The sequence below is a fragment of the Somniosus microcephalus genome, chromosome 16 (genome assembly GCF_052327205.1).
Source record: "Somniosus microcephalus isolate GS21.2 chromosome 16, FLI_Smic_1.0, whole genome shotgun sequence".
NCBI classification, from domain to species: Eukaryota; Metazoa; Chordata; class Chondrichthyes; order Squaliformes; family Somniosidae; genus Somniosus; species Somniosus microcephalus.
Genome location: NC_141002.1, coordinates 45,467,537 through 45,495,434, shown reverse-complemented (window position 1 = coordinate 45,495,434; position 27,898 = coordinate 45,467,537). Strand labels below are relative to the sequence as shown.

Below are 27,898 nucleotides of genomic sequence, written 5' to 3'. Positions count from 1 at the left end.
CCCCGTCTGCCTGAAAATCAGTGCAAAGATGGAAGTTTGGGCAGAAACGGACTCCGGTTGGCACTCCACTGAATGTGGAAGCTGTGGGAGTGAGCATGGGTGCTTCACCATGTCCAAACTAGCTGCACAGGCAACACAACAACATGGACTGTTACAAATGAACAATAGTCAAGGTGCTACCGGTGAGTCCTTCAGTGAAGTGGGCTGCACACTTACCTTTTCCATCTTGGTCAAGCTAGTAAACTTTTTTCTGCATTGTATTGCTGATCATGGGGTTGTGGAGGTGGCGCCCACTGCTTCAGCTACCTCCCTCCACTGTGCCCGCAACATGGCACTAGATGGTCTCTTTCCCTCGTGCTAAACAATCCTGCCTGTCTTTCCTTCATCTCTTCCAACAATAGCTCCATCTCAACATCAGAAAAATTGGATGCTGTTCTTCCTGCATGTCTCCTTGTAGCTGTTCTTCTCTGCTGAATTTGCACACACTTCTCCTTTAAACTGCTATATGACTGTAAATGCTGTAGCAACACATTAGTTACCGCTCCCAATGGTGTTAAATTCAGTTAGTAATAATTAGCAGATGCAGCAAGCCATGCAAGCAGGAATTCAAGTTTAGCATCATCTAAAATGTGGTTCAATCAAGAGTTAAAGGGTCAAAATTAATTTCTTACCCTTTTCCTTATTCCACGGTTGGTTGTTATCACTGGCAAATGAACATTTAATATACTCCATTTTTTTTTTAGTATAAGTATCCTCCTTTTCCTCTGATCCTTTCTGGTCCCCCTGGACCGCATACCATTTATGGCTGACAGGCCAGTTTAGTGTCTTGCTCTCAGATCTCTACCAATGTTTCTCTGTAACTGCCAACTTGGTGAGAATGGCACAGGTTCTTCATTTAGTTTCCTGCCCCGCCTCTTCATGATATAACAGCTATGATTGTGAACTCAGTATGGGAACAATTGCAACACACACCGTCTATCACTTTATGTGGTACCAGAGAGCTGCTTCACTATTCTGCCTTTTGGAAGTTTACGCTTATAACCAGGAATAATTGACCATCATCACAGTGCTTGCAGCAGTGAAGAGCTTTCTAATATTTCCAGGCATCCAAAGTTTTTTTCCACTTTCAGGGATACATTGATGGTATCATGTTTATGTACGTGCCCTCTCCCTGCTGTTCATTAGTGGAGCTGCATGACCTTAAAAATGGGTGCTCTAACAGGAAGCAATTGCTGGAAATTGATTATCAGTGGAGGCGAAGACAATCGGCTCTTAATTACACACAGTGTCCTCCAACATTTTTGACATTGTACAGGGTATGAAGTAACTGTCACTTGGAAGTATAGTGAAGAGGATAGTGATAGACTTCAAGAAGACATAGACAGGCTGGTGGAATGGGCGACACGTGGCAGATGAAATTTAACGTAGAAAAGTGCGAAGTGATACATTTTGGTAGGAAGAATGAGGAGAGGCAATATAAACTAACGGGTACAATTCTAAAGGGGGGTGCATGAACAGAGAAACCTGGGGGTATATGTGCACAAATCGTGAAGGTGGCATGGCAGGTTGAGAAAGCAGTTAAAAAAAGCATACAGGATCCTGGGCTTCGTAAATAGAGGCTTAGAGTACAAAAGCAAAGAAGTTATGATGAACCTTTATAAAACACTGTTTCGGCCTCAACTGGAGTATTGTGTCCAGTTCTGGGCACCATACTTTAGGAAGGATGTGAAGGCCTTTGAGAGGGTGCGGAAAAGATTTACAAGAATGGTTCCAAGGATGAGGGTCTTCAGTTATGTGGATGGACTAGAGAAGCTGGGGTTGTTCTCCTTAGAGCAGAGAAGGAGGAGATTTGATGGAGGTGTTCAAAATTATGATGGGTCTAGGCAGAGTAGATAGAGAGAAACTGTTCCCATTGGTGGAAGGGTCGAGAACCAGAGGACACAAATTTAAGATGATTGGCAGAAGGACCAAAGGCGACATGAGGAAAAACTTTCTTACGCAGCGAGTGGTTAGGATCTGGAATTCACTGCCTGAAAGGGTGGTGGAGGCAGATTTAATTGTGGCTTTCAAAAGGGAATTGGATAAGTACCTGAAGAAAAACATTTGCAGGGCTAATGGGAAAGGGTGGGGGAGTGGAACTAGCTAAAGTGCTCTTGCAGAGAGCCGGCACGGGCTTGACGGGCCGAATGGCCTCCTTCTGTGTTGTAACCATTCTACGATTCTAAATTGTAACAGAATCACTTGATGTTTTTGACCTATTTTTTGGTTGGGATTGGTAGAAGTTACTTAGATATGCAATGTAGATGTATGAGACTGGATCATTACATTAAATTACCTGTTTATACAGACCTGTTGTGGGTACTCACCTGTCATCAATCTGACACTGTCATAGAATGAAGCAGTCAAGTGCAATTATAAATTGCAAGTCAAACCCAGCATCCAAGCAGTGTCAGTGAAAAAGGACAAGATTGTGGGTCTGGGACTGGAATGGTTTGACTGTTAGTCCATTATCGATGGTTGCTTTGCAGTTTATGACACTATACCAGCATTTGCAGAACAGAAAGTAATTTTTTTTGGTCAGCTGTATATCTGACACGTGTGGAAACACATCGTAATGTTTAAGAGTCCCTAACTCAAGCTACTGAGAAATCTACCCCTACAGAAGTTCTGTTTACCTGATATGGTGTGTATGTACACTCTCTCCCATAGGGATGCCCCCCCCACTTACCTAATCTTGGTTGGCAGTGTTCTCAGAGGTACTGCTGGAATTTACCTGGCTAAAATTGTGCAACTCACCAATACATTACCCATCCTGGTTGACCTGAGGGCATTAAGAGTCAACTACAGAGTGTGGAGTCATATGTAAGTCAGTCTAGATAGGGATGACTGGTTCTCTTCCCTGAAGGACATTGGTGAACCGGGTGGGTTTTCACAACAATCCAGCAGTTTTCATTGTAATTTTCTTGTGCTAGCCTACAAATTAGCAGATTGATTGAATTTAATTTCAGTGGTGGGATTGAACTCACAACCTCTAGGTTGCTAATCCAGTGCCATAATCACTCGGCTACTGTACCCATTGCTGACTACAATGCCCATTGTTGTGATAACAGTTAACATAGTTCCAAAGTTCCATTGCTTGGAATGTTATCTTGGTGTTACTTCAACCCCAAAGAGATACCACTTACCTCAATTGCAAGGACGATTGTCACTAGTTAGTCAACAGAACATGTGCAAGTCGTGGTCTAGGATTGGTGTAGTGTATGTACCCATCTACCTTTAAGAGAACTATTGTATGTAACCGTTCACCTTTAAGAGAACTACTTTAGGTGTGGCACTACTTGTTTGGCTTCTGTATACTGTAATACCGACGGTGACCACACCGGTATATAAGTGTTGTGGCATGATTCCTTGGGCAGATTCGCCCTGACCTTCGAATAGTAAAGACCCGTTTGTTTGTTACTCCTGAAGTCTGTGTCGTTATTAACTGTACCACCCACAGACTTTACAGTGGCGATGTGTCCGATCGTACCCTGCGGCAAGACTACCAAAGCAACTAAAGAGCGTCGAAGAGAGGCAACCGCCCTCGTCGTTATGCTGGGAGAAAACACGAGGCTGCAGCAATAGAAAGGAAGAAGACTTAGCAACAAAAGCTTCCAGCAGCAACAGGCACCGACTACCCTTCTACCACGGTGCGGAGTGAGCCGATCAGCAGGAAACAAGGCGGCCGCGGAGACTGTGAGTAGGGGAAAGTGTAACGAAATCCGGAGGATAAGGGCTGTGCACTCGACCACGGTCGAGGGGGAGCAGAGCTGGTCAGGAAGGCGGGTCCAACGCCGTCGTGAGATAGCCGGACCGCGATCGGCGGGAAAAGCCGGGCGGCGACCGAAGCCACGAAGCGCTGAGACCGGGAGCAGGCGCGGGAAGAGAGAAACCCAGCCGCAGCCGGGGAGGGAAGCACCGGACTGCGTGAGGGCTGGGAGGCGAACGGGAGCCGGGCGTGTGGGAGAGGCAGAGCCGACCAAAGGAGGCTGCGCGAGAGCCAGTCCAGCGGCTGAACTGTTCTCCACCAACGGGGTACCCAGCGCCGGTAGTGCCGAACGTGGGGGAGAGAGAGACAGAGCCGAGCAAGGGGAGAGAGACTGCGCGAGAGCCAGTCCAGCGGCTGAACTGTTCTCCGTGAACGGGGTACCCAGCGCCGGTAGAGCGTGCGAGCGGGAGAGAAAGACAGAGCCGAGTAAGGGGAGCTGTGTGGAAGCCAGCCCAGCGGCTGAACCTGTCCGCTGTGGGGAAAGCGTACCCCTCCCACCAGGGAAGAAACGCGGGAAGCCGCCATTAGGCGGAGAAGACGACAGGCGCGGGAGACCGCCATTGAAGGGGCGGGGAGAGAAGGAAAGAGCGGGAAACCGCCATTTTCGCGGGAAAACCGCCATCTTAGAAATAAATAAATAATAAATAAGAATTTAAAGAAATACTTGTGCTGCTCCCAAGGAAAGGAAGATGCCTAAGCGAGGGAATATTAACGATTTTAATTCTGAGATAGAAGACTGGGCCACGTACGTGGAACGCATCGAGATCTATTGTGAAGCCAACAAAATAGAGGAAGACGACAAAGCGATAACATTGCTAAACTCGATGGGCGCAAAGACATACGGGCTCTTGAAGCATCTACTAGCACCAGCTAAACCGGCGGATCAGACTTTCGAAGGGATTGTGGCTGTTCTGAAGGACCACTTGAACCCCACACCATTGATGTTGGCTGAACGATTCAAATTCTATGCAAGAACGCAACGGAAAGACGAAAGCAACGCGGAATATTTGGTCGAACTGCGTAGGCTAGCGAAATGCTGCCAGTTCGGAGGGAATCTGACAGAGACAAGTTCGTATGCGGATTGTCCAAGGAAGGGACACAAAAGCGACTACTCGAAGAGAACGACCTCACACTTGACAGGGCTGTCCTTATAGCCGCATCGCACGAAGCCGCAGCGAAAGGAACGGCGGAAATGCAGCTAAAGGTGGCGGCACTCGGGGTGGACCAAATTACCTCAAGTACAACAAAATGCTATCGTTGTGGGAAGACAACACACGACCAGAATCAATGCTGGTTTAAGAACCAAGAATGTAGGAAATGTGGCAAACTGGGTCACATCGCTAAGGTATGCTGGTCAGGGAAGAAGACCAACAACCAAAAGAAGCCACCACAAGAAAAGTACAACAAGGTACACAAGGTGGCTGAGAAGAGTTCAGACGAACAGAATTCAGACTCAGACCCAAACAGCCAGGAGCTGGGTAGTCTGAGAATTCACAATGTGAGTAAGGAAGCTGACCTACAAACTATCTGGGTCATACTAAAAATAGCTGGAGTCCAAGTAAGAATGGAGTTGGACACTGGATCAGCTCTATCAGTCATAAATCGAAGGGACTACCACCGGCTATTCTCTCACATACCCTTAAGAAATACCAAGTTCGTATTGCAGACATACACGGGGCATAAGGTATACCCCATGGGGAAGATAAGAGTCAAGGTGAGAGATAGGGGTAAAGAACACCCAAGAATGAACTTGTACGTATTATCTGAGGGAGGACCACCACTTCTAGGACGAGAGTGGATCAAGAAAATAGACATGGAATGGCACTATCTAAAAGCCATAATGAGTGAGGACTCGGTGCAAGCTATCAGCTCAGATTCTGAAACGGATGACGATAAGACCAACTCAAATATGGAAGACAAGGCTAAAATGAACTTGCCGACTATGGTGGAGAAAACGATGACATGCATAAAGGCTTATGCTACCGAGAAGAATAAAGCTTCAGAGCAGAACTCCAGTTTGACAGAGAATTCTGAGCCTGTTCAAGTTAAGGACTTATCCACGACGGAAGAACACCGAACTCGGACTCAAACTTATTTCAAAGTACGACAACAATTAGAACAGTTGAGTTACCGTCTCGTACAAGAGATGAAAACAATGGAAAAGTTCTGGGACACCGAATGGGAGAACCTGGAAAGACAGCAGAGGCAGCTAGCTCAAGCAAAGAGCGACCATAGAGCCATCGGGACCAATTACCGATCACATCTCCCTTATGATGTTCAGGAGTTAGAATATTTGCATGATCTAGAGATACAGCATAAAGGCAAACCACGCTACACTGAGGATTTTGTTCTGCAATTGGAGACGGAGCTAGTGCAGGCAAGGTTAAGAGAAGCTGAATCGCAGTGTGCACTTAAAGATATGCAGAAAAAAATCTTGGACATGGAAAAGAGAAACGCTTCTTTACCTGATGTGAATAATGTGGCCATGTTGCAAGAGGAGCTTATAGGGGCGAAACTGAAAGAAGCTAAGCAAAGGATGTTGGAACTTGAAACACAGAACCAAATCAGCAGTAACCAGCTATGTCGAGCAGAGAAGGAGTGCTATGGTCTACATGAGAAGGTGCAATATCTCTCAGTCCAGAATAAGGGACTACTCACTCAGTTAAATGAAAGTAATCGGAAAATGGCTGAGATAGACTGCAAGAATAAAGAAGATTTGATGGCAGTGAGACTTCGAGAGGCAGATAGCATAGCAGCCTTGGCTGAACTCCAACAGGAAATTGCGAAAGAAGCAAATGAAGAGGAATCTTCAGGAAGCCAGGATGTTATTCCAGTTCTTCTCTACGACTCCTTACAAGCAGAGTGTGAGAAGTTGAAAGAACAGTATGAACAGGCCCAGGCTACAATTCTGGAGGGGGTTAACTCGGCAACCTCTGAAAAGCTAGTTTCAGTAGAAGCATATGAACAACTAAAGGTTGAACATGAGCAAGAAGTCCAAAGGCTGCAGGAAATTCTTGATGAGCTCAAGGCCAAGACAGACTCATCGGTAGAAGTTCCATCCATAGATGAGAAATTAGAGGTGAAAGACATGGCAGAACATGAAAGACAAGATGTCCAAGAACTCATAAAAATATTGAAGGAAACCCAAGACAAATATGAGGCGGCAATGTCCGAGGTTCAACAACTTGAAGAACAGATTCAACTGGGAATCCTTTCAGTGGAAGGGAAGGAAACTGTAAGAAACACAGAGACTGTAAGAATGGTCCCTGAACATGAGCTAGAGAGCATCAGGGCGCAACTTTTCCGAGCGCTGAAAGCCAAAGTACAAGAGGAACAGAAGGTGGAAGCATTGGAGGAAAAGGTGGATGAAATGGAGAAGACTCTGATCCACAGTGTTCCCGTGGAAGAGTTAACGGTCAGCCAACTCCTTCATATGCTGAGGGAAAAGACTCTGCAATGGGAACAATCTGAACACGAGCTTCAATCTTCAACGGGAAGGAGTTCGGAGCTCTCAAAAGTTTGGGAAATAGCTGAGGTTGCAAAACAGACTTTACTGGGATGCCAAAAGTACGCTGAATCGCGTCTATGTGAACAACAGAATGTTGAAACAGCTGCTCCAGTAGAAGGATTGAATAGCCCGATCAATCAATCCCCGAGGGAAGGGGAAGTATTGAAATCACAAATGAGGTCATTAGTGAAGGATTTGCAGGAAACCCAGGAAGAGCGGGATGAAGATGAATGCATGAAGAAGTCTTTTCAAGAAAGATGTCTAGGGAAGGAACCACAGTCAGCTAACATCCAGATGGGTAAGGAGGAAGTAGAAGGCCCTCTCGCTGGCCTAACTCAGGACGAACCCGAATATTACCATGACCTGTTGAGTGACACTGAATATTACGAGGATGTGGTCTGCCCAGTTTGTGATGAAAACTCCCAAAGTGCCGAAATCAGGATGAAGCACTTAAAGTCGAAGGAACATAGAGAGTTGGTGGCGCTACAGCTGGCAGCTGATAAGGGAGCCCCGAGAGTCTCCAAAAAGCAGAAAAGAAAAAGAAGAAGCAGAAGATGATAACTATCGCAAATATTATCACTTCTACCAGATCATGCGTGGACCCTACGAAAGGAGTTAAATCAGTTGGGAAGTAGGAAAATATCAAGGCAACCCAGTTGTTGTAAAAGTCAGCACTGCTGGTTCAGCAGGACGAAAGTTCAAGCTGTTACGTCAAGAAAAGGATATGGAGGAGTCATGCTAGCAATGTGAACCATCTACACCAAAGAGATGTTGTTCGGACCGAGTCAAGATCAGAGACTGAATCTGTGAACTGTTCCCGCAGAGACTGAACCTGTGAACTGTTTCCCACCGAGACTATGTCTGTAAATTGTTTTATATGAAGTTGAAGATATGTTATGTTTAATGGGGACTCTGTATGTAATAAGCTAAAAAGGGAGGATTGTAGTGTATGTACCCGTCTACCTTTAAGAGAACTATTGTATGTAACCGTTCACCTTTAAGAGAACTACTTTAGGTGTGGCACTACTTGTTTGGCTTCTGTATACTGTAATACCGACGGTGACCACACCGGTATATAAGTGTTGTGGCATGATTCCTTGGGCAGATTCGCCCTGACCTTCGAATAGTAAAGACCCGTTTGTTTGTTACTCCTGAAGTCTGTGTCGTTATTAACCGTACAACCCACAGACTTTACAATTGGCACTACTTATTTTAACAGAGTGTGTGGTGTTGTCGCTTTAGCTGCATACATCACTGATTTTCTACATTACCTAGACGAGGATGAGAGGATCACATGGTCGCCACACAGGTCAGGGTATCTGCATATTCGGAATATGCTGCTAGGCACAGCTTCCTGTATATATTTGCATATATGTGAATGTGTAGCTTCAGTTCTCTGCTACAATATTTAATTAATACTGATTTAATTTAATTTTCCTTTTTTGCACTTGCAGAAACGTGTCTTGTTTCTAACCAATGACTATTTCTACACACACATCGATGAAACGCCTTTCAGGTGACATTCTACTTCCACCTTTGTGCTTCTGTTAATTTCTAAAAAGAGGTACCTCATGAAAAGAGAGGACATACAGCAGGTTATCTGTGGAAAACAATATTTATCCAATTGGATGAACCAATCTAATGCAAAGAACAAGCAAGGAAGTTACTCGCATTGTGTCTGTCGTTTGATAATTATCTTATCTGGGGACCCTAACATATTTTCAGTTTATAAATAAAGCTATATTTTTAGCTTGAACTGACTTAAAAAGGAATGAAAATAATGTGAGCTCAGCACTGATTAAGGAGATGTGGCACTGAGGTACTGTTTTAAGAAGACATAGGCACTGCTTCAACCCCACCATAATCCTGACCTGTTGAACTGGCATGTAGGATCTACTCCTAGCAGGAGTCTTATCATCAAGAGGGAGCCCACCGCTGCCATAGAGAGATATCCTAGCAGTGCAGCAATTGGAGGAAAGCCAGATTACTGGGGCAGAACAGCCCCAAAGATGTCAAACCAAATGTTTATTGATGGCCTCAGCCTAAACCAAGACTCTCAGCAGGTAGAAGATTGGGCCAAAATGGAGGGAGAGGAGGCCTCTGTTATGCTATCTCCTTCCCTTTAAAAATTCAAGGCCATTACCATCACTACCATCTTTCACCAGACAGCCTTGAGATTTGGCAATTGGAGGGCTGGAAGGAAAGGAAATGAGCCGCGAAGCTTGGCCCCGCATCCCAACTGCCATTTATCTGCAGCAAGCATGAGGTGGCTGATAGTGGTCCAAGCGGAGGAGAAGAAGGGGGGCGGGGGTGTGGGGTGCTGCTGCGGGGAGGTGTGGGCAGCCAAGGAGGGAAATGGAGCTTGTGGTGAGGAGGCTGCGCTAAGTCTCTTCGTCTGATTATGATCCATTTTCTGTCACTATCCTGCCTGATTTTGGGCAGGATTGTGGAGGAATATCCAGACCATGATGTCATGTCTTCTCAAAGCAGAAAAAATAAATTTTGAGCATGGCATTGTCCTGTATATGGGGGTAGGAACACATGGCCAACTGCTGGCCTGAGAGATCTGCAGCTGTGGGACAGGCTGCTGGCCTCTGAGCCTTCTGACTTCTATTGGATAGCAGCAGCCATGAGGTCTCCAGGCACCAAGGTCCATGGGGAAACTACTAAAGAATGTAGGAATGATCGTGTCAAGTCTCCCTTGCTGCCTTGCCCTCTCACTCTCTCCTGATATAAGGGACCCTAAGCACAAGGCCTAATGCCAGATTCTTCGAGTGTCCCTCAAAATTGGTATCCTTCCATCACACAGAGAAAAGAACTAAGATCAGAAAGACAGGAATTCCCCTCTGCCTCTTTTCTGTGGTTGTAGGCACAGGTTTCTCCAGTAAAGCCCCAGAAATCCCAAGGCAACATTGAGGGCAGAGAGTTTATGACACTGTACTAGCATATGCAGACAGAACGTAATTTGTTTTAGTCAGGTGGGTATCTGACACGTGTAAAACCCATCGCCATGTCTCTAATCCAAGCTACTGAAAAATCTACCCCGTAGAAGTTCTGTTTGCCTGATAGAGTGTACACTCTCTCCCAATTGGACACACATTGAGGGCACAGACATTGTGATGAATCTCTGCCGCCATTTCTTCTCTGTAGCTCCTAATAACTGTGCATTCTCCAAGCACTACAGAGAGGAACAAAAAGCAAAATGCTCTGAAAGCTGGACATCCGAAACAAAAACACAGTGGTTGACTTGTACTGTTTCCACTGAGTAGCCAACCCACTGTTGCCTGTTTCCCACCTAGCGAACAGTTCAAATCAACCCCAGAGAATGCTCACAGGTTGGGCAGCATTTGTGGAGAGAACAGAAACATTGATGTTTGCAGAAGGGCCCTTCGTCAAAACGAGTCTGTTTTCTCCACAGATGCTGACTGTTTCCAGCGTTCTGTTTTTAATACAGAGAGGAATGTCAGGGCCTTTGTAGCCAGTGGTTTATTCTAAAGTATCTTCAGCATACCCATGAGTACAAACAGAAACAGCTCATGCAGCTCATAATAAAGGTACTGACAGTATAATAAATACTGAACTATACCTATCATGTTTGTAATTTAATGTTTTTTTTCTTTCAGTCTGTGTATTGTTCTTACGAAAGGACACGGGGAATCTCTATTCATTGGAAATATATCTGTGGAAGAAGGTGGGAGTGTACTATTTGATCTTAGTGTATTATCATTAGATTATGAGCTAATAGCATTCAAAGTCCTATTACAGATGTCACAATATTGAAAAACAGTAACTCAACACTGTATTCAGCATCAGAAAGTTGAGCTCTTTCTTACAACAGTTATTTACTTACAGAAAATAAAAACATGAGATGAATGGCATTTGCGTGTGAGATTGACTTAAGTAAGTTTATCTCACTCTCTCTGCCTCCCACACCTGAATCCAATGGCAAGACGAAGTTGAGACGTCAGGTGATGGGGAGGGCTGCAGTGGCTGACCTGCAGTATCCGATGCACCCATAACGAAGAGCTGAGCTTTCCACAAAGCCTTGCTACCATGCCTTCTTAACAATTCTCCCCAGTTTGCCAAATTCACCACAGCATTCCTCCTGCACTGATGAGATGGGTGTCTCTTTATCACCCTGGACACAAATTCACAGGTTACTCTCATCTAGTTTAGCATGCAAGCTGACGCAGCTTCCTAGAGTGTGGCTGTTGCCAGACACAAGTGACTACTTGGAGCCATTGGTGACAGTTGTGTAAAAAGAAAGAAAAACTTGCATTTATATAGCACCTAGCACAAATGAAGATGGTTGTGGTTGTTGGAGGCTAATATTCTCAGCCCCAGGACATCGCTGCGGGAGTTCTTCAGGGCAGTGTCCTAGCCTCAACCATCTTCAGCTGCTCCATCAATGACCTTCCCTCCATCATAAGGTCAGAAGTGGGGATGTTCGCTGATGATTGCACGGTGTTCAGTTCCATTCGCAACTCCCCCGATAATGAAGCAGTCCATGCCCACAGGCAGCAAGACCTGGACATCATCCTGCCCCACGTGCCTTTACCTCGGGCGCGTTTGCTGGTGCGACAGCGACTCGAACAGCAGAGGCGGGCGACCTAATTCAAATCATTACCACGTTGTTGTGAGACCCTTAAGCACCTTTTTCAGCCTACCTTTCAAATTTCCCTGGCTGTCCACAGGATTCACACAGCTCGGGAACCACGTCTGTCAGCCAGAGTTGAGTGGCCATTGTTCCAGCTGATTCGATGACAGCATGAAATGTACTATAAAAGCTCCCACCTCACAGCTGGGCACTTTCCTCAGGCAGAAGTTGTTGCTGACTGCATTCCCAGCACACATTTAGCTTTCTACAGGCTGCAAGCGTTTGCAGCAAAGTCGCCATCCAGTCTCACCTCATTGGTACAACCTATCACACCATTAACAGATTGCTTCTCTCATCTCTACTTGACCTGCCATCTATTCCATCAGCATGGGTGCCGTTTGTACTTTCTTACCCTGGTCCTCAGAATCAGACCACAATGAGCCCCAACACCAGCAGCACCAATAACAACACCAACCTTCTCCTCAACCACCTGATGCTGCACAGGACAGAGGGCAACAGCGCAGGGCTGCACTGCGCCAGAGGCGATACCCCCAACACAAGGTATACAGGCAGAGGATGAGCTTCCTGAACATGACTGAACAGCAGTGCCAAAGGAGGCTCAAGCTATCGCAGACATTTGTACATTGCTCGAGCAAGACCTGCAGCCCAGAGGAGCGCGTGGACACTCCTTACGAGTGGTTGTCAAAGTCACTAGCACCCTCAACTTCTTCATCTCAGGCTCCTTCCAGGGATCTGCAGCAGACATTTGCGGCATCTCGCAGTCGGCCGCCCATAGATGCATCACGCAGGCCACCGATGCCCTGTTTGACAAATCAGCCAATTATATCAACTTTGCCACTGATGAAGCCAGTGTTACTGAGTGGGCGCTTGGCTTTGCCACTCTGGCTGGCTTCCCATGGGTGCAGGGCGTCATTGACTGCACACATGTGGCCATCAGGGCACCCCATCATAATCCAGGAGTCTTTGTCAACCGCAACTCCCTCAATGTGCAACTGGTCTACAACCATAGGAAGATCATTATGCATGTGTGTGCCAAATTCCCTGGCAGTTGCCATGACTCTTTCGCCCTTCACCAGTCCACCCTCCCTCAGCTCTTCGCTCCTCCAAACAGGCTTTCTGGCTGGCTGCTTGGAGACAAGGGCTATCCACTGAAGCTGTGGCTCATGACACCCTTGAGGAGACCAAGTACTGAGGCCCAGGAGAGATACAATGAAAGCCACATTTCCACCAGATGTGTCATAGAGCAGACAATAGGCATGCTCAAAATGCGCATCAGATGCCTTGACAAATCTGGAGGAGCCCCTCAGTACACACCAGCCAGCGTCTCTAGAATCGTCATGTTCTGCTGTACCCTGCACAACATAGCGTAGCAGTGAGGATTAGCGCTGTATGAGGAGCAAGGCACCGAGCGCACAGCCTCTTCAGAGAAGGAGGAGCAGGAGGAGGCGGAGCATCAGCTGGAACACAAAGAGGTGCAGGATCTGGAGGAACCTGCGGGCCAGATCCCACCAGCACCCGAGCATATTGCTGCCCAGAAGGCCAGGGATGGCCTCATCATGGCCAGATTTACTTAACTTTACGCAGTACACCCATATGGCTGCCACATGCTGCGCCAGGTTGGCACCACCCCACAGCAACACCGTAAAGCATCCCTAAAATGACCAAGTCATTCCTTTCACATTGACCACCATTGCTGGAGGTACTGTTATGTCTCACCATTCACCCCAACTCACTAAGCCACTTCAAAAGATACACACAAATTTATCCACAGCCGGAAAGTGGTGAAAATAAAGATTTTTATGGTTGACATTACATTAACGGAAACCTTACATTAACAGTGAATAAAACACCCAAGTGGCTACCCTTGAGAATCTACTTGTGTGTCATCTTTCTCTTACGCGTGCCTGTACAAGGTACTATCCCTGTGGCTTCAGCAGAGGTAGAGGCAGCCTGCTCACTTCCCTGCTGCGACTACTTAGACACTCTTGCGGACATCCTCTGGGTTTTGGAGCCTGTGATGGCCCCGCCAAAGTTTGCTCCTCCTGCGACTGTGCAGGGGCAGACTCGGCCATCGCTGTCCGAGAAGGCATCTGGTGCTCTGACTGAGGGGATGGCAACGGGGGAGACGTGTAAGCGCTTTGAGGGAAGCCCACACTTCCATGGGCCCCTCTCACTATCATCCCTCTCATGAGCCACCTGCACTTCCCTGCTAGCAAGGAGCTGGAGAGCATCTTGCTGCACATCAGTAGGGCCATGAGGACCCATGTTTACGCTGACATCCCTCCTAGACATCTGTCGTGCAGCCCCTCACAGCAGAGACAATTATGCCAATCTTTGCATCTCTCCTGAATGCTCAGATTGCTGCCATATCGGCCTTGTTGCCTCCTCCTAGATCAGCTTGATTGAATAGTGCGAGCTGTTGATAGGGACTTCAGCAATATCATTGCTGTAATTAGATTTGCTCATCTTCCAAATCCATACCCATCTTTCCCCAACTCCATGTTTGAATTATAGTCAACCACACCATCCTCTTCCAATGTCTTTCCACTGTTGTCGAGCTCAGTAGGACTGCCATCGCTTGGTTCCACTCTTACCTGTAAAAACCATAGCCAGAGCATCTCCAGCAATGGCCTCTCTTCTTCCCCTCACACTATTATCTTCAGAGTCCTCTAAAGATCTATCCTTGGCCTCCTCCTCTTCGTCATCTACTAGATGCCTCTTGGTGAATCAGCCGCAGACATGGGATCACCTTCCACATGTTCGCTGACTACACCATCTCTCTTGACTCCTTCAACTGGTGCTGTGTTGTCAGACTGCTTTTCCGACATCCAGTCATAGATGAGTCGCACTTTCATCCAGTTAAACATTGAGAAGACCAAAGCCATCGCCTTCTGTCCCTGCAACAAACTCCGTACCCTCACCACCTATTCCATTCCCCTCCCTGGTCATTTTCACAGGCTGAACCTCGTAACCTCGGCATCCTATTTGACCATGAGCTGAGCTTCTGACTCCATATCCTCTGCATCACAAGGACGCTTTCTTAACATCTCCTGCCTCTGCCCCTGCCTCAATATAAATCAGATAATGTCTGGAAGACGTGTCCCCCAGCAAATTTCTTCTGCATCAGGAAGAATTGCCTGTTCCACCCGACTGGAATTTTAGTGCTTCTTGCACAGGGCGGTACCTTGGGGGAGCAGAATCTGGATGGAACCGGGTTCCATCCCAAATTGCAGCCACCCCCTCCCCCCCACCCCGATGGGTTGCCTCTCTGGCCCCCATAATTTTGGTCCCTAATTCATTAAATTGATTTTAAATAAACTCTTACCAACTTGGTCCGATGAAATTTCTACTTTATCTGGGAGCAAATTGTTTCTTCCTCAGTGGTGAATTGATTATGGCTTTCTTTGCAACATCAGGTGCTAGTTTCAGCATCTAGGATACACCTGCAGCATATTGTTCCTTTCTTTTTCTTCTTCATCATATGTCTTTTCTGATTCTTTTGGCTAAGATCCTGTAAGAATGTAACTGTTCTGAAATGTTTCTTACCCTTCTAGAGTTAGCTGGTGTAACCATTGTTTGTCTTATCTCTTAGTTGAACTGAATTCTTTATGACATCTTTCTGAAGCCTCTTTCTTTGAGGGAAAAATTAGTTAGTGACCATTTTGGGTTGCTAATATCACCTGGGTGCTAAATTTAGCACCCGGTGAAAAATAGCGCCGGCGATCGCTAAATTCAGTTTTAGCGCCCCAAGAGGGAGGTGGTGTGCTCATTCAAATGTTTCACTTCCTTCTTAGAGCGCTAACCCCAAATATCGGGGCGATGCATTCTGTAGCGCTATGCACTGGGCCACGTAGCGCTACCGCAAGAAAGGACTCCTCCCCTCATTAAAGGGGAGGACCCAAGCCCACAACTCTGCGGGGCCCTATCTGGACCACTGGGAAAAGGGGTGCCATGCCAGCAGCCGGCACTCAAGAGGGGTGCCGGGCTGCCAGATCGCGTTGAAAGACCCAACGGACCCTGCGTTGAAAGACGCAACGGGCCGTGACCAGTAAGTTGGATGATCTTTTTCCCCCCGCCCGCCACCTCCCTTTACTTACCGCCCCATGAGCCTCCTGCCGCTCCGTTCCCACCCCCTGAATCGGTCGCTGTCATCGCCCGGCACAGATTCAGTGGGTGCGGACCAATTTTGCATGCGGGGTGAAAACGGGGCACTGCGCACGGTCATCACCTGCGCAGTGGAGCGAGGCGCTACCGATTACTGCCACCACTAAATTCCCGCTGAATTTAGCGGGAGTCATTAGCAGCACCACGTCCGGGCGAAAAGTTGTTTGCGCCCCGTTAGCGCCCCCGGAGGCGCTAACAGGAGGTGCAAATGCACCGAATTTCTAGCCCTTTATCTTTCAAATGACCTGTGTTTATTTCTGATAATCTCAAGCTTCTAAACTAAACATTTCCTCTTTCTCCATTTCTGTTCTCTCAACTTCTTCAAATAATCTAGCTACCTACAGTCTTCTGCTGAAATAATCAAGCTAGTTTATGTATATATACTTCACTCAAGCTCATCTTCCTAACGGATCATCTCTGAGTCTCTGTAGGTCTGTTTCTTGTTAAAATAATTTGTTGCTTGAATGTGATAAGGTGCCAGATAAATTATATTTTATTATACGTGTTATATTACATTTTATTAAAACAAACAAGGGGCGAACATTCACGGCCCTTCTGGAGCACTTCCACTGTAAGCCTGGCTGGAGTACGGTAGATGAGCAGGGAATTGGGCTGGGAATTATCCAGTACTTGAATACACCAAGGCCTAGAAATTCAGTTGTTTGCGCCAGCCGCTAGCGCCTTAGGAGGAGGAGATGTGGGGCGCTAGGCGGCTAGCGGCCGGGCGCAGCGCGATCTGCGCCTCTCCCCAACTTCAGTAAAGATTTAGCGGCGGCGCAAAGCCTTTGCGCGCACTCAGCTGCGCGCGCAGATCCTGACATCATTTCATCGTGCAACGCCCTTTGTGCGCCCCAAACCGGAAATTCAGTGGCGCCGGCCTATTGTGCGCCTGGCGCCCCTAGCGACTGGTAGAGGGGAACAGTTCCCAGTCGCTGCGGGGCGAGGGGGGCGCAAATTAAAGGGCACTCCTCCTGCAGTAGAAATGGCAGCCATTTTGCAACACTCCTTCTTTGTGAGAGACGGATCTTTGCAGAGAGACAAAGGTAGAGACCTTTCTGGTTTGGCTCAACACTCGCACAGGTACTTGTGGCTTCAGGCCACAGCTTTGCACTTGTCTTTAACTTCACAGCCATAGCATTGATTGGAAACATATAATGTGGGCTGCAATGGGTGCAAACGTTGGCCTTCTCCATAGTCCTGGGCGTTGTACAGATCAAGCAGCAGTGGTCAGGCCTTGCTCAAGGGCTGCAGTGTGCAGGGCGTGGTAGGCAAACAAATCCACCCTCCCCCTTTAAGAGCTCACCGGCGCCAGAGTGTCTGCCGTCAATCAGCAACTCGCCGAACCTGTGCTGCGCCCGCCCTCGGGGGTATCGCCCCGGGCCGCCGGCTTAGCGCCTAATGATAGTCGTGCATCACCTGTTTTAGCACAGCAGCAACCTCTTGGGGCGATGCCACTGAAGATCGGCGAAGGTGGCGCGAAGTTGCGCCGGGCGCAAACTTTAGCGGCCGCCCGGCTGTAGCGCCCCAAACGTGGCTATACTGAATTTCTAGGCCCAAGTCTTGACGATTCCTACAGTTACCATAAGGCTTTATTTGGAGCCTCCACCTGCTCCAAAGAAGGATATCAGCACCAGATGGATGCACGGTGAAAGGAGGGTATCAGTGTTCTTCTTTAACCCTACCTGTAATCTTTTGTGTAGTTTATAATGTCTACATAATTATGTTTCTGTACTCACAACTTTCCTCTAATAGAACAGCAAAACATTGAGTTCAACAATTTCAGACCATAACCTCTGCCCCTATTTTTTCACATGGTAGCTGTTGATGATTCTGCCATTCCCATTTACACCTCTTCTGGACTCATCTTTTGTTTCTTGTCCCATTACCATCTCCTTTTGCCTTGCACCATAATCCCTTTTGTCTTTTAATCTCTCCTGCCTTCCATCCTATCACATACCTTCCCTTTTGTTTTTTTCCCCCTTCCCCTTTTCCCTGCCCCTCCACTTGCTTAAAATCTGTTACATCTCAAACTTTTTCCAGTTCTGACAAAAGGTCATCGACCTGAAACGTTAACTCTGTTTCTCTCTCCACAGACGCTGCCTGACCTGCTGAGCATTTCCAGCATTTTCTGTTTTTATTTCCTCTAATAGAGTTGGGAGCAGTTTTTGGTCCTTTTTAAAAAAAACTAACATGGAATAATTATAAATCACTAATTAATGTTTATTTTAAATCTCAGGGTTACACGACATAGTCCAGCCTGACCTGACACTTGCAAATGATTGGTAAGAGATTGGCTGCATGCTGTAAACCCCACATTCGTACAATAAGATTTCAGCCAAGCATTCTATTGTTACTTATTTGTAATTGGTACTCACGTTCTCACTAGAAAAAGAAAAGAAAAACTTGCATTTATATAGTGCCTTTCACAACCTCCAGATATCCTAAAGCGTTTTAATGTATAGGAAATGCGGCAGCCAATTTGCGTACAGCTAAGTACCACATACAACAATGTGATAATGACCAGATCATTTGTTTTTTAGTGTTGGTTGAGGGATAAATATTGACCAGGACACCAGGGAGAATGCCCCTGCTCTTCATCGAAATAGTGCCATGGGATCTTTTACGGCCACCTGAGAGGGCAGTTGAGGCCTCAGTTTAACGTCTCATCCAAAAGGTGGCACCTCCAACAGTGCAGCACCCCCTCAGTACCGCACTGGAGTGTCAGATTTTGTGCACAAGTCCCTGGAGTGGGACTTGAATCCACAACCTTCTGCCTCAGAGGTGAGAATGCTATCAACTGAGCCACAGCTGAAACATTGAGCTATTTAATTAATTGTTTAATTAACTTGAGGATTAAAATCTAACAGACAATAACACACAGTGGCTTAGAGCGTACTTTTATTTAGTAATTTAAAAAACCCAATATGTAACATTATCTGAACAATAGCTTAAGATAGCCTTGTAGCTCCAACACCAAATTACTGGACTCTCCAGTGTTCGTAATCCAAGTCTTGCACTAGATGGGACTGTAGCAGAACGGTAGAATGTTTAATTTCTGAGAGCGGGGGGGAGAGAAAAACAGTTCCATCACGTAGAATCACATTTCCTTTTGGCAAGTCTTGGACAGGTCTGTAAGCAGCCATGGAAAGAGTCCATGCTCCTGGCAGTCCTTTTGTTACAGGAGGAAGTGTAGAGACAGAAGTAACCTGTGCAGTAGAATAGTAGAAGACTACTTACCTGACCATCACATATCCATCCTGAACAATTATCGGCTTCAGCAATATTGGAGTGCATACATACAGTCCATGCATACTTTCAAACCATGAACTGCGTATTTGTGAATGTAATAATTATGTTAAATGTTATATTAAAGAAATAAAGAACAAACTTTAATTTATATATTGGGTTTTATGATGCCATCTCCAATAGTGCACCACTCCCTCAGTGCTGTACTAAAGTGTCAGCCTAGATCATGTGCTCAAGTCCTGGAGTGGGGCTTGAACCAATGACCTTCTGATCAGAGGCAAGAGTGCTATTACTGAATCCTGGCTAATTATGGCATGTTATATTTGATACTGCCCAGTGATTTAATCTAAACAAATTGTCCAATATAATTATTATTTTATACATCCATTTATTGGTGAGATGTCATATTTGAACTTACCTGATGCTGTAATATGTTTGTGGAACCTGATGGACTTAAAAACTCAGGCTTCAGTGAAAATTGTACCTGTAACTGAAGAGGACTTTGTTTCTTTCCTTTCTGGCAGGATTTATTGTGTAACTGACATTGATGCAGACCATCGCAAGCTATCGCAAAAAGAGGCTGTAATTCGCTATATTTCTGGAGAGGAACCAGATCTGGAATGTGAGCGCAATATCACCCATAGCTTGAACCTATTTATTTCTTATGCAAGACCAGCAGAATAGACCGCCAAACTCAATATTTTTCTAATTAAAAAGAAATGTTCAGTGTCATCAGCTGAAAAGCACTGAATACAAGAAAGGTTCAGTGAATGGGGGATTTCAACTTCCCCAATATTAACTGGGATAGTCAGAGTGTGAAAGGCACAGAGGGTGTAGAATTCTTAAAGTGCATCCAGGAGAGCTTTTTGAGCCAGCATGTAGAAGGTCCTACAAGAGAGGGGGCGGTACTGGACCTAATTCTAGGGAATGTGGCCGGCCAAGTGGAAGAAGTGCTAGTAGGTGAGCACTTTGGTGACAGTGACCATAATATGGTGAGATTTAAGGTGGTCATGGAAAAGGACAGGGATGGGCCGGAAATAAAGGTTCTAAATTGGGGGAAGGCCGATTTTAATAGGATAAGGCAGGATCTGGCCAAAATGGACTGGGATCAGCTACTTGTAGGAAAATCCGCATCGGAGCAATGGGAGGCTTTCAGAAGGGAGATTGAGATCATACAATGGCAACATGTTCCCGTAAAGGTCAAGGGTGGTTCCAAAAACCACAGGGAACCTTGGATGTCAGGGAATATACGAGAATGGATTAGAAAAAAAAGGAGGGCTTTTGGCAGATACAAAAGGCTAAAGACGGAGGAAGCCCTAGAGGAGTACAAAAAGTGCAGGGGGATACTTAAAAAAGAAATTAGGAGATCAAGGAGGGGCCATGAAATAACACTGGCGAGCAAAATAAAGGAAAATCCTAAGATGTTTTATAAGTATATTAAGGGTAAGAGGATAACTAGGGAAAAAATAGGGCCCATTAGGGACAAAAGTGGCAATCTGTGTGTGGAGCCGGAAGATGTAGGAGGGGTTCTAAATGAATTTTTTGCATCTGTTTTCACTATGGAGAGGGACGATGTAGACATAGAAATAGGGCGGGAGGACTGTGATATGCTCGAACATATTAACATCGAGAGGGAGGAGGTATTGGCGGTTTTAGCAGGCCTAAAAATGGATAAATCCCCAGGCCCGGACGAAATGTATCCCAGGCTGCTGTGTGAGGCAAAGGAAGAGATTGCGGGGGCTCTAACACATATATTCAGAACCTCTCTGGCCACAGGGGATGTGCCAGAGGACTGGAGAACCGCTAATGTAGTACCATTATTCAAGAAGGGGAGTAGGGAAAAACCGGGGAACTACAGGCCAGTGAGCCTAACATCAGTGGTAGGAAAATTATTGGAAAAAATTCTGAGGGACAAAATTAGTCTCCACTTGGAGAGGCAAGGATTAATCAGGGATAGTCAACATGGCTTTGTCAAGGGAAGATCATGTCTGACTAATTTGATTGAATTTTTTGAGGGGGTGACTAGGTGTGTGGATGAGGGTAACGCAGTGGATGTGGTATACATGGATTTCAGTAAGGCCTTCGATAAAGTCCCGCACAGGAGACTGGTCAAGAAGGTAAGAGCCCATGGAATCCAGGATGCCTTGGCACATTGGATACAAAACTGGCTTAGTGGCAGAAGGCAGAGGGTGATGGTCGAAGGTTGTTTTTGTGACTGGAAGCCTGTGGCCAGTGGGGTACCACAGGGATCGGTGCTGGGTCCCTTGCTGTTTGTGGTCTACATTAATGACTTGGATATGAATGTAAAAGGTATAATCAGTAAGTTCGCGGATGATACAAAAATTGGTAGGGTGGTAAATAGTGAGGAGGGTAGTCTCAGTCTGCAGGACGATATAGATGGGTTGGTCAGATGGGCGGAACAGTGGCAAATGGAATTTAACCCGGAAAAGTGCGAGGTGATGCACTTTGGGGGGACTAACAAGGCAAGGGAATACACAATGAATGGTAAGACCCTATGCAAGACGGAGGGTCAGAGGGATCTGGGTGTGCAAGTACACAGATCCCTGAAGGCGGCGGAACAGGTGGATAAGGTGGTAAAAAAGGCATATGGGATACTTGCCTTCATTAGCCGAGGCATAGAATATAAGAGCAAGGAGGTTATGATGGAGCTGTATAAAACACTGGTTAGGCCACAGCTGGAATACTGTGTGCAGTTCTGGTCGCCACACTACAGGAAGGATGTGATAGCTTTGGAGAGGGTGCAGAGGAGATTCACCAGGATGTTACCAGGGCTGGAGCGCTTCAGCTATGAAGAGAGACTGGGCAGATTGGGTTTGTTTTCCTTGGAGCAGAGGAGGCTGAGGGGGGACATGATTGAGGTGTACAAAATTATGAGGGGCATAGATAGGATGGATACTAAGGAGCTTTTTCCCTTAGTAGAAGGGTCAATAACTAGGGGGCATAGATTCAAGGTAAAGGGCGGGAGGTTTAGAGGGGATTTGAGAAAGAACTTTTTCACCCAGAGGGTGGTTGGAGTCTGGAACTCACTGCCTGAAAGGGTTGTGGAGGCTGGAACCCTCACAACATTCAAGAAGCATTTGGATGAGCACTTGAAATGCCATAGCATACAAGGCTGCGGACCAAATGCTGGAATATGGGATTAGATTAGACAGGGCTTGATGGCCGGCGCGGACACGATGGGCCAAAGGGCCTCTATCCGTGCTGTATAACTCTATGGCCTAGAAATTGGGTTTTGGCTTAGCCAGGGCTTTAGCGCCGGAAATTAGTGCCGGCGCTAAGTCCCCTGCGCGCGCCAAAAATTCAGTGGCGCCGCGCCCAAACGGCTGCCGGCGCTACTGAAGGGTCTTAGCGCCTGGAAAAGGGCGCTAACTGCCGTTTCGCGCCGCAATTCCGGCGCTGCGGCACCCGATGCGGTGCGGCAGGCTGGGGAAGTGCAGGCCTCCTCCTTCCGTTAAGGAGGAGCTGCCTGCACCCGGCCGCGGCCCGCGCAAATCTGCTCAAAAATGAGCCCGGCACCTCGGACAAGTGCCGGGCTTGCATCTGTTCCGGGGGGGGGGGTGGGGAGAAGTCCGGGGAGGGAGCTGCGGGCAGGCGGCCGGCGGGAAAGCGGCCGGCCGCCGCGCCTCCTTAAAGCGCCGGCGCAGACTCCGGCAGCACTCGTTTGCCGGAGTCTTAGTTGCGGCTGCCACTGGCGAGGCGGCCGCAACTGAATTTCGGCTTGGGGCCGGGTTACCACGGCAACCGGGACGCTGCGCACACCGATGACGTCATCGGTGCCGGCGCAGCGCTACCGGTCTACCGCCGCGGAAGGGCCCCAGGCAATTTAGGAACCGGCGCCAATTGCAGCGCTAGGCCCTCTAGCGCCGCAAAACCGGTGCTAAGGGCACTGAATTTCTAGGCCTATGACTCTATGGCCTAGAATTTCAGTATAGCCAGTTTTGGGGCGCTAACGTTAGCGCCCGCCCGAAGTTAGCGCCCGCCCCAAAGTTGCGCCCCCTTGCAGGAAATTCAGTGGCTTCGCCCTAAGAGGTTGGTGGAGCGCTAAAAGAGGCGTTCCACTACTATCTTTAGGCGCTAAGCCGGCGGTGCAGAGGGATAGCGCCGAGGCGGGGCGCAGCGCGGGTGCGGTCATTTTTTGATTGACAGCAGACCCCGTGGCGCCGACCAGCTCTTAAAGGGGGAAGGGACGATTTGGTCTGCTGCCACGCCCTGCACACCGCAGCTTTGCAAATAGGCCTCAACACTGCTGCTCAGCCCCAGGGAGTCATGGCAACGCCAGAGAAGGCCCGTGAGCGTGCCCTGCGCTTTTCAGAGGGTGATCTGGAAATAATGGTGACAGCTCTGGAGAAGAGGCGCAGGATCTTGTTCCCAGAGACTGGGAGGAATCCGAACCACCAAGAATACACCAGAGCCTGGAAGCAGATCGCCAACAGGGTGACGTTCACCGGCGATGCCCCCAGGACCCACAAACAATGTCGTAAATAATACAACGACCTGACCAGGATTGTCAGGGTGAGTACCCTTTCCAGTCTCCTCCTCATTCTTGCATGTACACCTGACATGATGGGCAAAGGGAGCTGAAAGTCCTAATGGAATACTGTGTGCAGTTCTGGTCGCCACACTACAGGAAGGATGTGATAGCTTTGGAGAGGGTGCAGAGGAGATTCACCAGGATGTTACCAGGGCTGGAGCGCTTCAGCTATGAAGAGAGACTGGGCAGATTGGGTTTGTTTTCCTTGGAGCAGAGGAGGCTGAGGGGGGACATGATTGAGGTGTACAAAATTATGAGGGGCATAGATAGGATGGATACTAAGGAGCTTTTTCCCTTAGTAGAAGGGTCAATAACTAGGGGGCATAGATTCAAGGTAAAGGGCGGGAGGTTTAGAGGGGATTTGAGAAAGAAGCTTTGGGACAGTCATGAGCATCAATTGCCCATTCTGCACTCCACACTCTGGCCAAGCTATTCCACCATGGGAGGCAGTGCACACTACATCAGGGCTACACTCTGGCCAAGCTATTCCACCATGGGAGGCAGTGCACACTACATCAGGGCTACACTCTGGCCAAGCTATTCCACCATGGGAGGCAGTGCACACTACATCAGGGCTACACTCTGGCCAAGCTATTCCACCATGGGAGGCAGTGCACACTACATCAGGGCTACACTCCGTACTTACAGCCCGTCCTTTCTCTTGCAGGCTAAAGTTGCCTATAATCGCCAGGCCCGTGCCAGGACCAGGGGAGGCCGCGCCAAGCTGCAGAAGCTCAGTCGCCTGGAGGAGCGCGTGTGTGGGCTCAAGGGAGCCCGGCTGATCGTGCCCACAGCGTGCGGAGTAGCCGACCCTCCACTGCCCGGCAATGGTAAGGACCTCGCCTTTTGGCCCTCTCGCGTCGCACTTGCGCATCCGAGCTACCTCCTTTGCCACTGTCCCACCAATGCGCTGAATGCCACCAGTCCTAACTCCCTCGCTGACGCCGTCTCCTCACTCTGAAGCTACTCTTGTGCATTCCTACTTTCAGCTGGTGACGACCAGGACCCTGAAGCTGGCAGTGACAGCCCCTCCGAGCAGGAGGAGGAGGAGGAGGAGGAGGAGGAGGAGGAGGAGGAGGAGGAGCAAGAGCTAGCCGGACCATCAGGGGAACACTCAGGTCCTGCAGGAGAGGACGAAATGATTGACACGTCCTCACTGGACGAGTGCCTGGACCAACTGTCGCCGGGGATTGCAGCTTCTGGGACCAGTGGCGTCCAGCCACCCAGGAGCCCAGCGCGTGGGCCGCGGCCTTCCCTCCAAAGGGGGGAAGGATCAGAGGGGAGTGCAGTTGATCGGGACACTCGCCGCCACCAACGTGGCAAGGTTCCCCTAGTTCGGTCCCCTGCTCCCCAGCGGGAGAGTCGCGACTCCAGTCCGGACACCTTCACCTCGGAGGAGGCGCGGAAGCTGGACAAGATGGCTGAGGATTCGGACCGGCGCCACACGGAGCTCATGAGCGTGGTGGGCCGCATGCCTGAGGCCATCGAGTCGCTGGCGACCAGTGTGCGCGAGTTCGGGGCATCAGCTGCCGCGAGTGGCCGCATGCTCACTGATGCCATCAAGACCCTGGCGGGTGTGATGCGGGCGCACACCAGGACAACAGGGGCACTCACTGCTGCCACACACGCTGTCTCAGGCAGGCATCGCCAGGGCAGCCGCCGCGCTGGAGCATCCCAGCGAGCCGCCCCTCGGCTGATTGTTGCGGATCCTGCAGTGCGGGCCCGGCCGAGTGCCAGCGCGCCACAGCACCAGCCAGCGCATCCCAGACGCCAGCTTGCCCACATTGCGCCATCCGTCGCCGCCACTCCCCCACTGGGACGTCAAGGGCAAGCGGCTGGAGCTGATGTTGGCCAGGCTCAGGTGCGCCACTCAGCAGACGGCCCCTCGAGGCCCAAAGGCCGTGTAGGCCGCCCCCCAGCGGCATCTGGCGGAAGGACATCTGAGCCTCAGGCGCCTTCCCCAAGCCTTGCAGCAGCCACTGGGCAGAGCTTGCGAAGGAGCAGCAGGCCAGGCAGGGGAGGCAAAAGGCTGGACAAGGTCTCGCCCTCGCGGGCCACTCAGTAGAGGGTGTGGCCAGCTTTCGTTTTATATGGCGGTGGCCATCTTTCTTTTGCCCATGGTTGTTTGGTTCGTGGGCTTATTTTTTGTGTTAAGGCCGAGGTTGAGGCCAGGTTTGTACAAATGTGGAGTTACTCCTCCCCAGTTTGTGGGAGTGAGTCATTTGTTGGGCTTTTTGTGGGGCCCGTTAATTGTTTTTGGGGATTCATGTGGGAAGGGGTTTTCATTTTTGTGTAATAAATAATTATCTTTATTCATACAGTCTCCATGGTTGTTCTTGTTAGTGTTTGGTGGCTTCGCCGGCTGAGGGCTTGCGGAGCGGCTGCATTCATCTTCCCTCATGGCCACAAGGCATTCCCTGACAGGGGGCTTAGAAGTAACGTGTAATAAGGTGGCGTCGCGCGACCCTTGGCCCTGGTCGCTCCCTCCTGGGAACGTACTCCTGCTCCTCCTCCTCCTCCTCCTGCTCCTCCTGCTCCTCCTCCTGAGGTGCTGCTCCAACGTCAGGTGGCAGTGCCTGAGTCCTGCGGATAGCCAGGTTGTGTTGCATGCAGCAAACTACCACAAATTGGGAGACCCGGTCCGGCGAATACTGCAGTGCTCCTCCGGAGCGATCAAGGCAGCGGAACCGCTGCTTGAGGACCCCAATAGTTTGCTCGATGATGTTGCGGGTGGTTTGATGGCTCTCGTTGTAGGCCTCTTCAGCAGCGGTCCTGGCCGTGCGGAGCGGGGTCATGAGCCAGGTACACAAAGGATAGCCTTTGTCCCCGAGTAGCCATCCTCTTGGGGGAGCCTGTGCCTCGAACATGTCATGCACAGTACTCTGCCGCAGGATAAACGCATCGTGGCTGCTGCCTGGGAAGCTGGCATTGACAGCCATGATGCACTGCTTGTGGTCACACACCAGCTGCACATTCAGAGAATGGTAGCCCTTCCTGTTGCGATACTGCTCGCCATGCTCCAGAGGGGCCGGCAAAGCCACATGCGTACAGTCAATGGCGCCCTGCACCAAGGGGAAGTCCCCGAGTCTTGCAAATCCCAAGGCGCGCTGATGCTGGCTCTGCAGGGCCATGGGGAAGGAGATGAATTGGCTTCTCCTTCTGAACAGTGCTTCGGTCACCTGGCGGATGCAGCAATGCGCGCCGTACTGGGAGATGTTTGCTATGTCCCCAGCAGCGGATTGGAAGGAGCCGGTGGCATAGAAGTTCAATGCCACCGTCACCTTCACTTCCACCGACAGAGACGCCCTGCACCTGAGCTTTGGACGCAGATCTCTGCGAAGCAGGTGGCAGATCTCTGCAACCACCTCCTTTCGGAATCGGAGCCTTCTAACACATCGCGCGTCACTCATGCTGAGGTAGGAGCGCTGCTGGCGGTATAGCCTGACTGGGTAAGGCCTACGTGGCCGACGCCTGTAGCCCCCTCTGCCTCTAGCCAGTGCTGCCCCTCTCACAATGCGTCTGCGAGCCCTACGGACATGGCGCTGCAGCTCCGCGTTGGCACCCCATGCAACCCCCATCAAATTCTGGCAAACAGTCAAATTTCCAAAAGGCCACTTGCAGCGCACTGGCCTAAGTCCAAAAATACCTGAGCTGTTGCTGCTTGAAACCAGTTAGCTATCCTCCTTGTTGTGTGTCCAGAAATGCGTTGCACAAGAGTGTTTGCTGCAAAATGGCTGGGCTTTATACTGGAGGGTACGTCCCCTTTAATTTGCGCCCCCCGGGGCCCGCGCTGGTTGTGTTGCGTTCCTTTTTTCAAACGCTCCGGCCGCCAGCCGCACAATGGGGTGGTCCGACTGAAGTTTGGAATCGGGGCGGCCAAAGGGCGTTGCACGAGGATGTGACGTCATTTTCTGCGCGCGCATCCGGGCGGGTGCTAAACTTTGCGCCGGCGCTAACGGCCAACTTAATTTGGGGCGAGGCGCAAACTGCGCTGCGCCTGGG

At 49.0% G+C, this 27,898-nt stretch overlaps 1 protein-coding gene across 14 annotated transcripts in view; it reads left to right on the top strand.

Moving 5' to 3' along the window:
* LOC147106116 (voltage-dependent calcium channel subunit alpha-2/delta-4-like) overlaps positions 1-27,898 on the top strand; it is an 888,222-nt gene that overhangs the window by 347,700 nt on the left and 512,624 nt on the right. For all 14 annotated transcript variants that reach the window (XR_015081361.1, XR_015081362.1, XR_015081363.1 and 11 more), the window contains 4 exons: positions 8,771-8,832; positions 10,940-11,007; positions 18,335-18,380; positions 19,869-19,966. Coding sequence is in view for 11 of the 14 variants with exons in the window: in XM_086008903.1 (XP_085865029.1) it covers positions 8,771-8,832; positions 10,940-11,007; positions 18,335-18,380; positions 19,869-19,966 (274 nt within the window). In the remaining 3 variants the exon portion in view is untranslated. The remainder of the gene's footprint in view (positions 1-8,770; positions 8,833-10,939; positions 11,008-18,334; positions 18,381-19,868; positions 19,967-27,898) is intronic.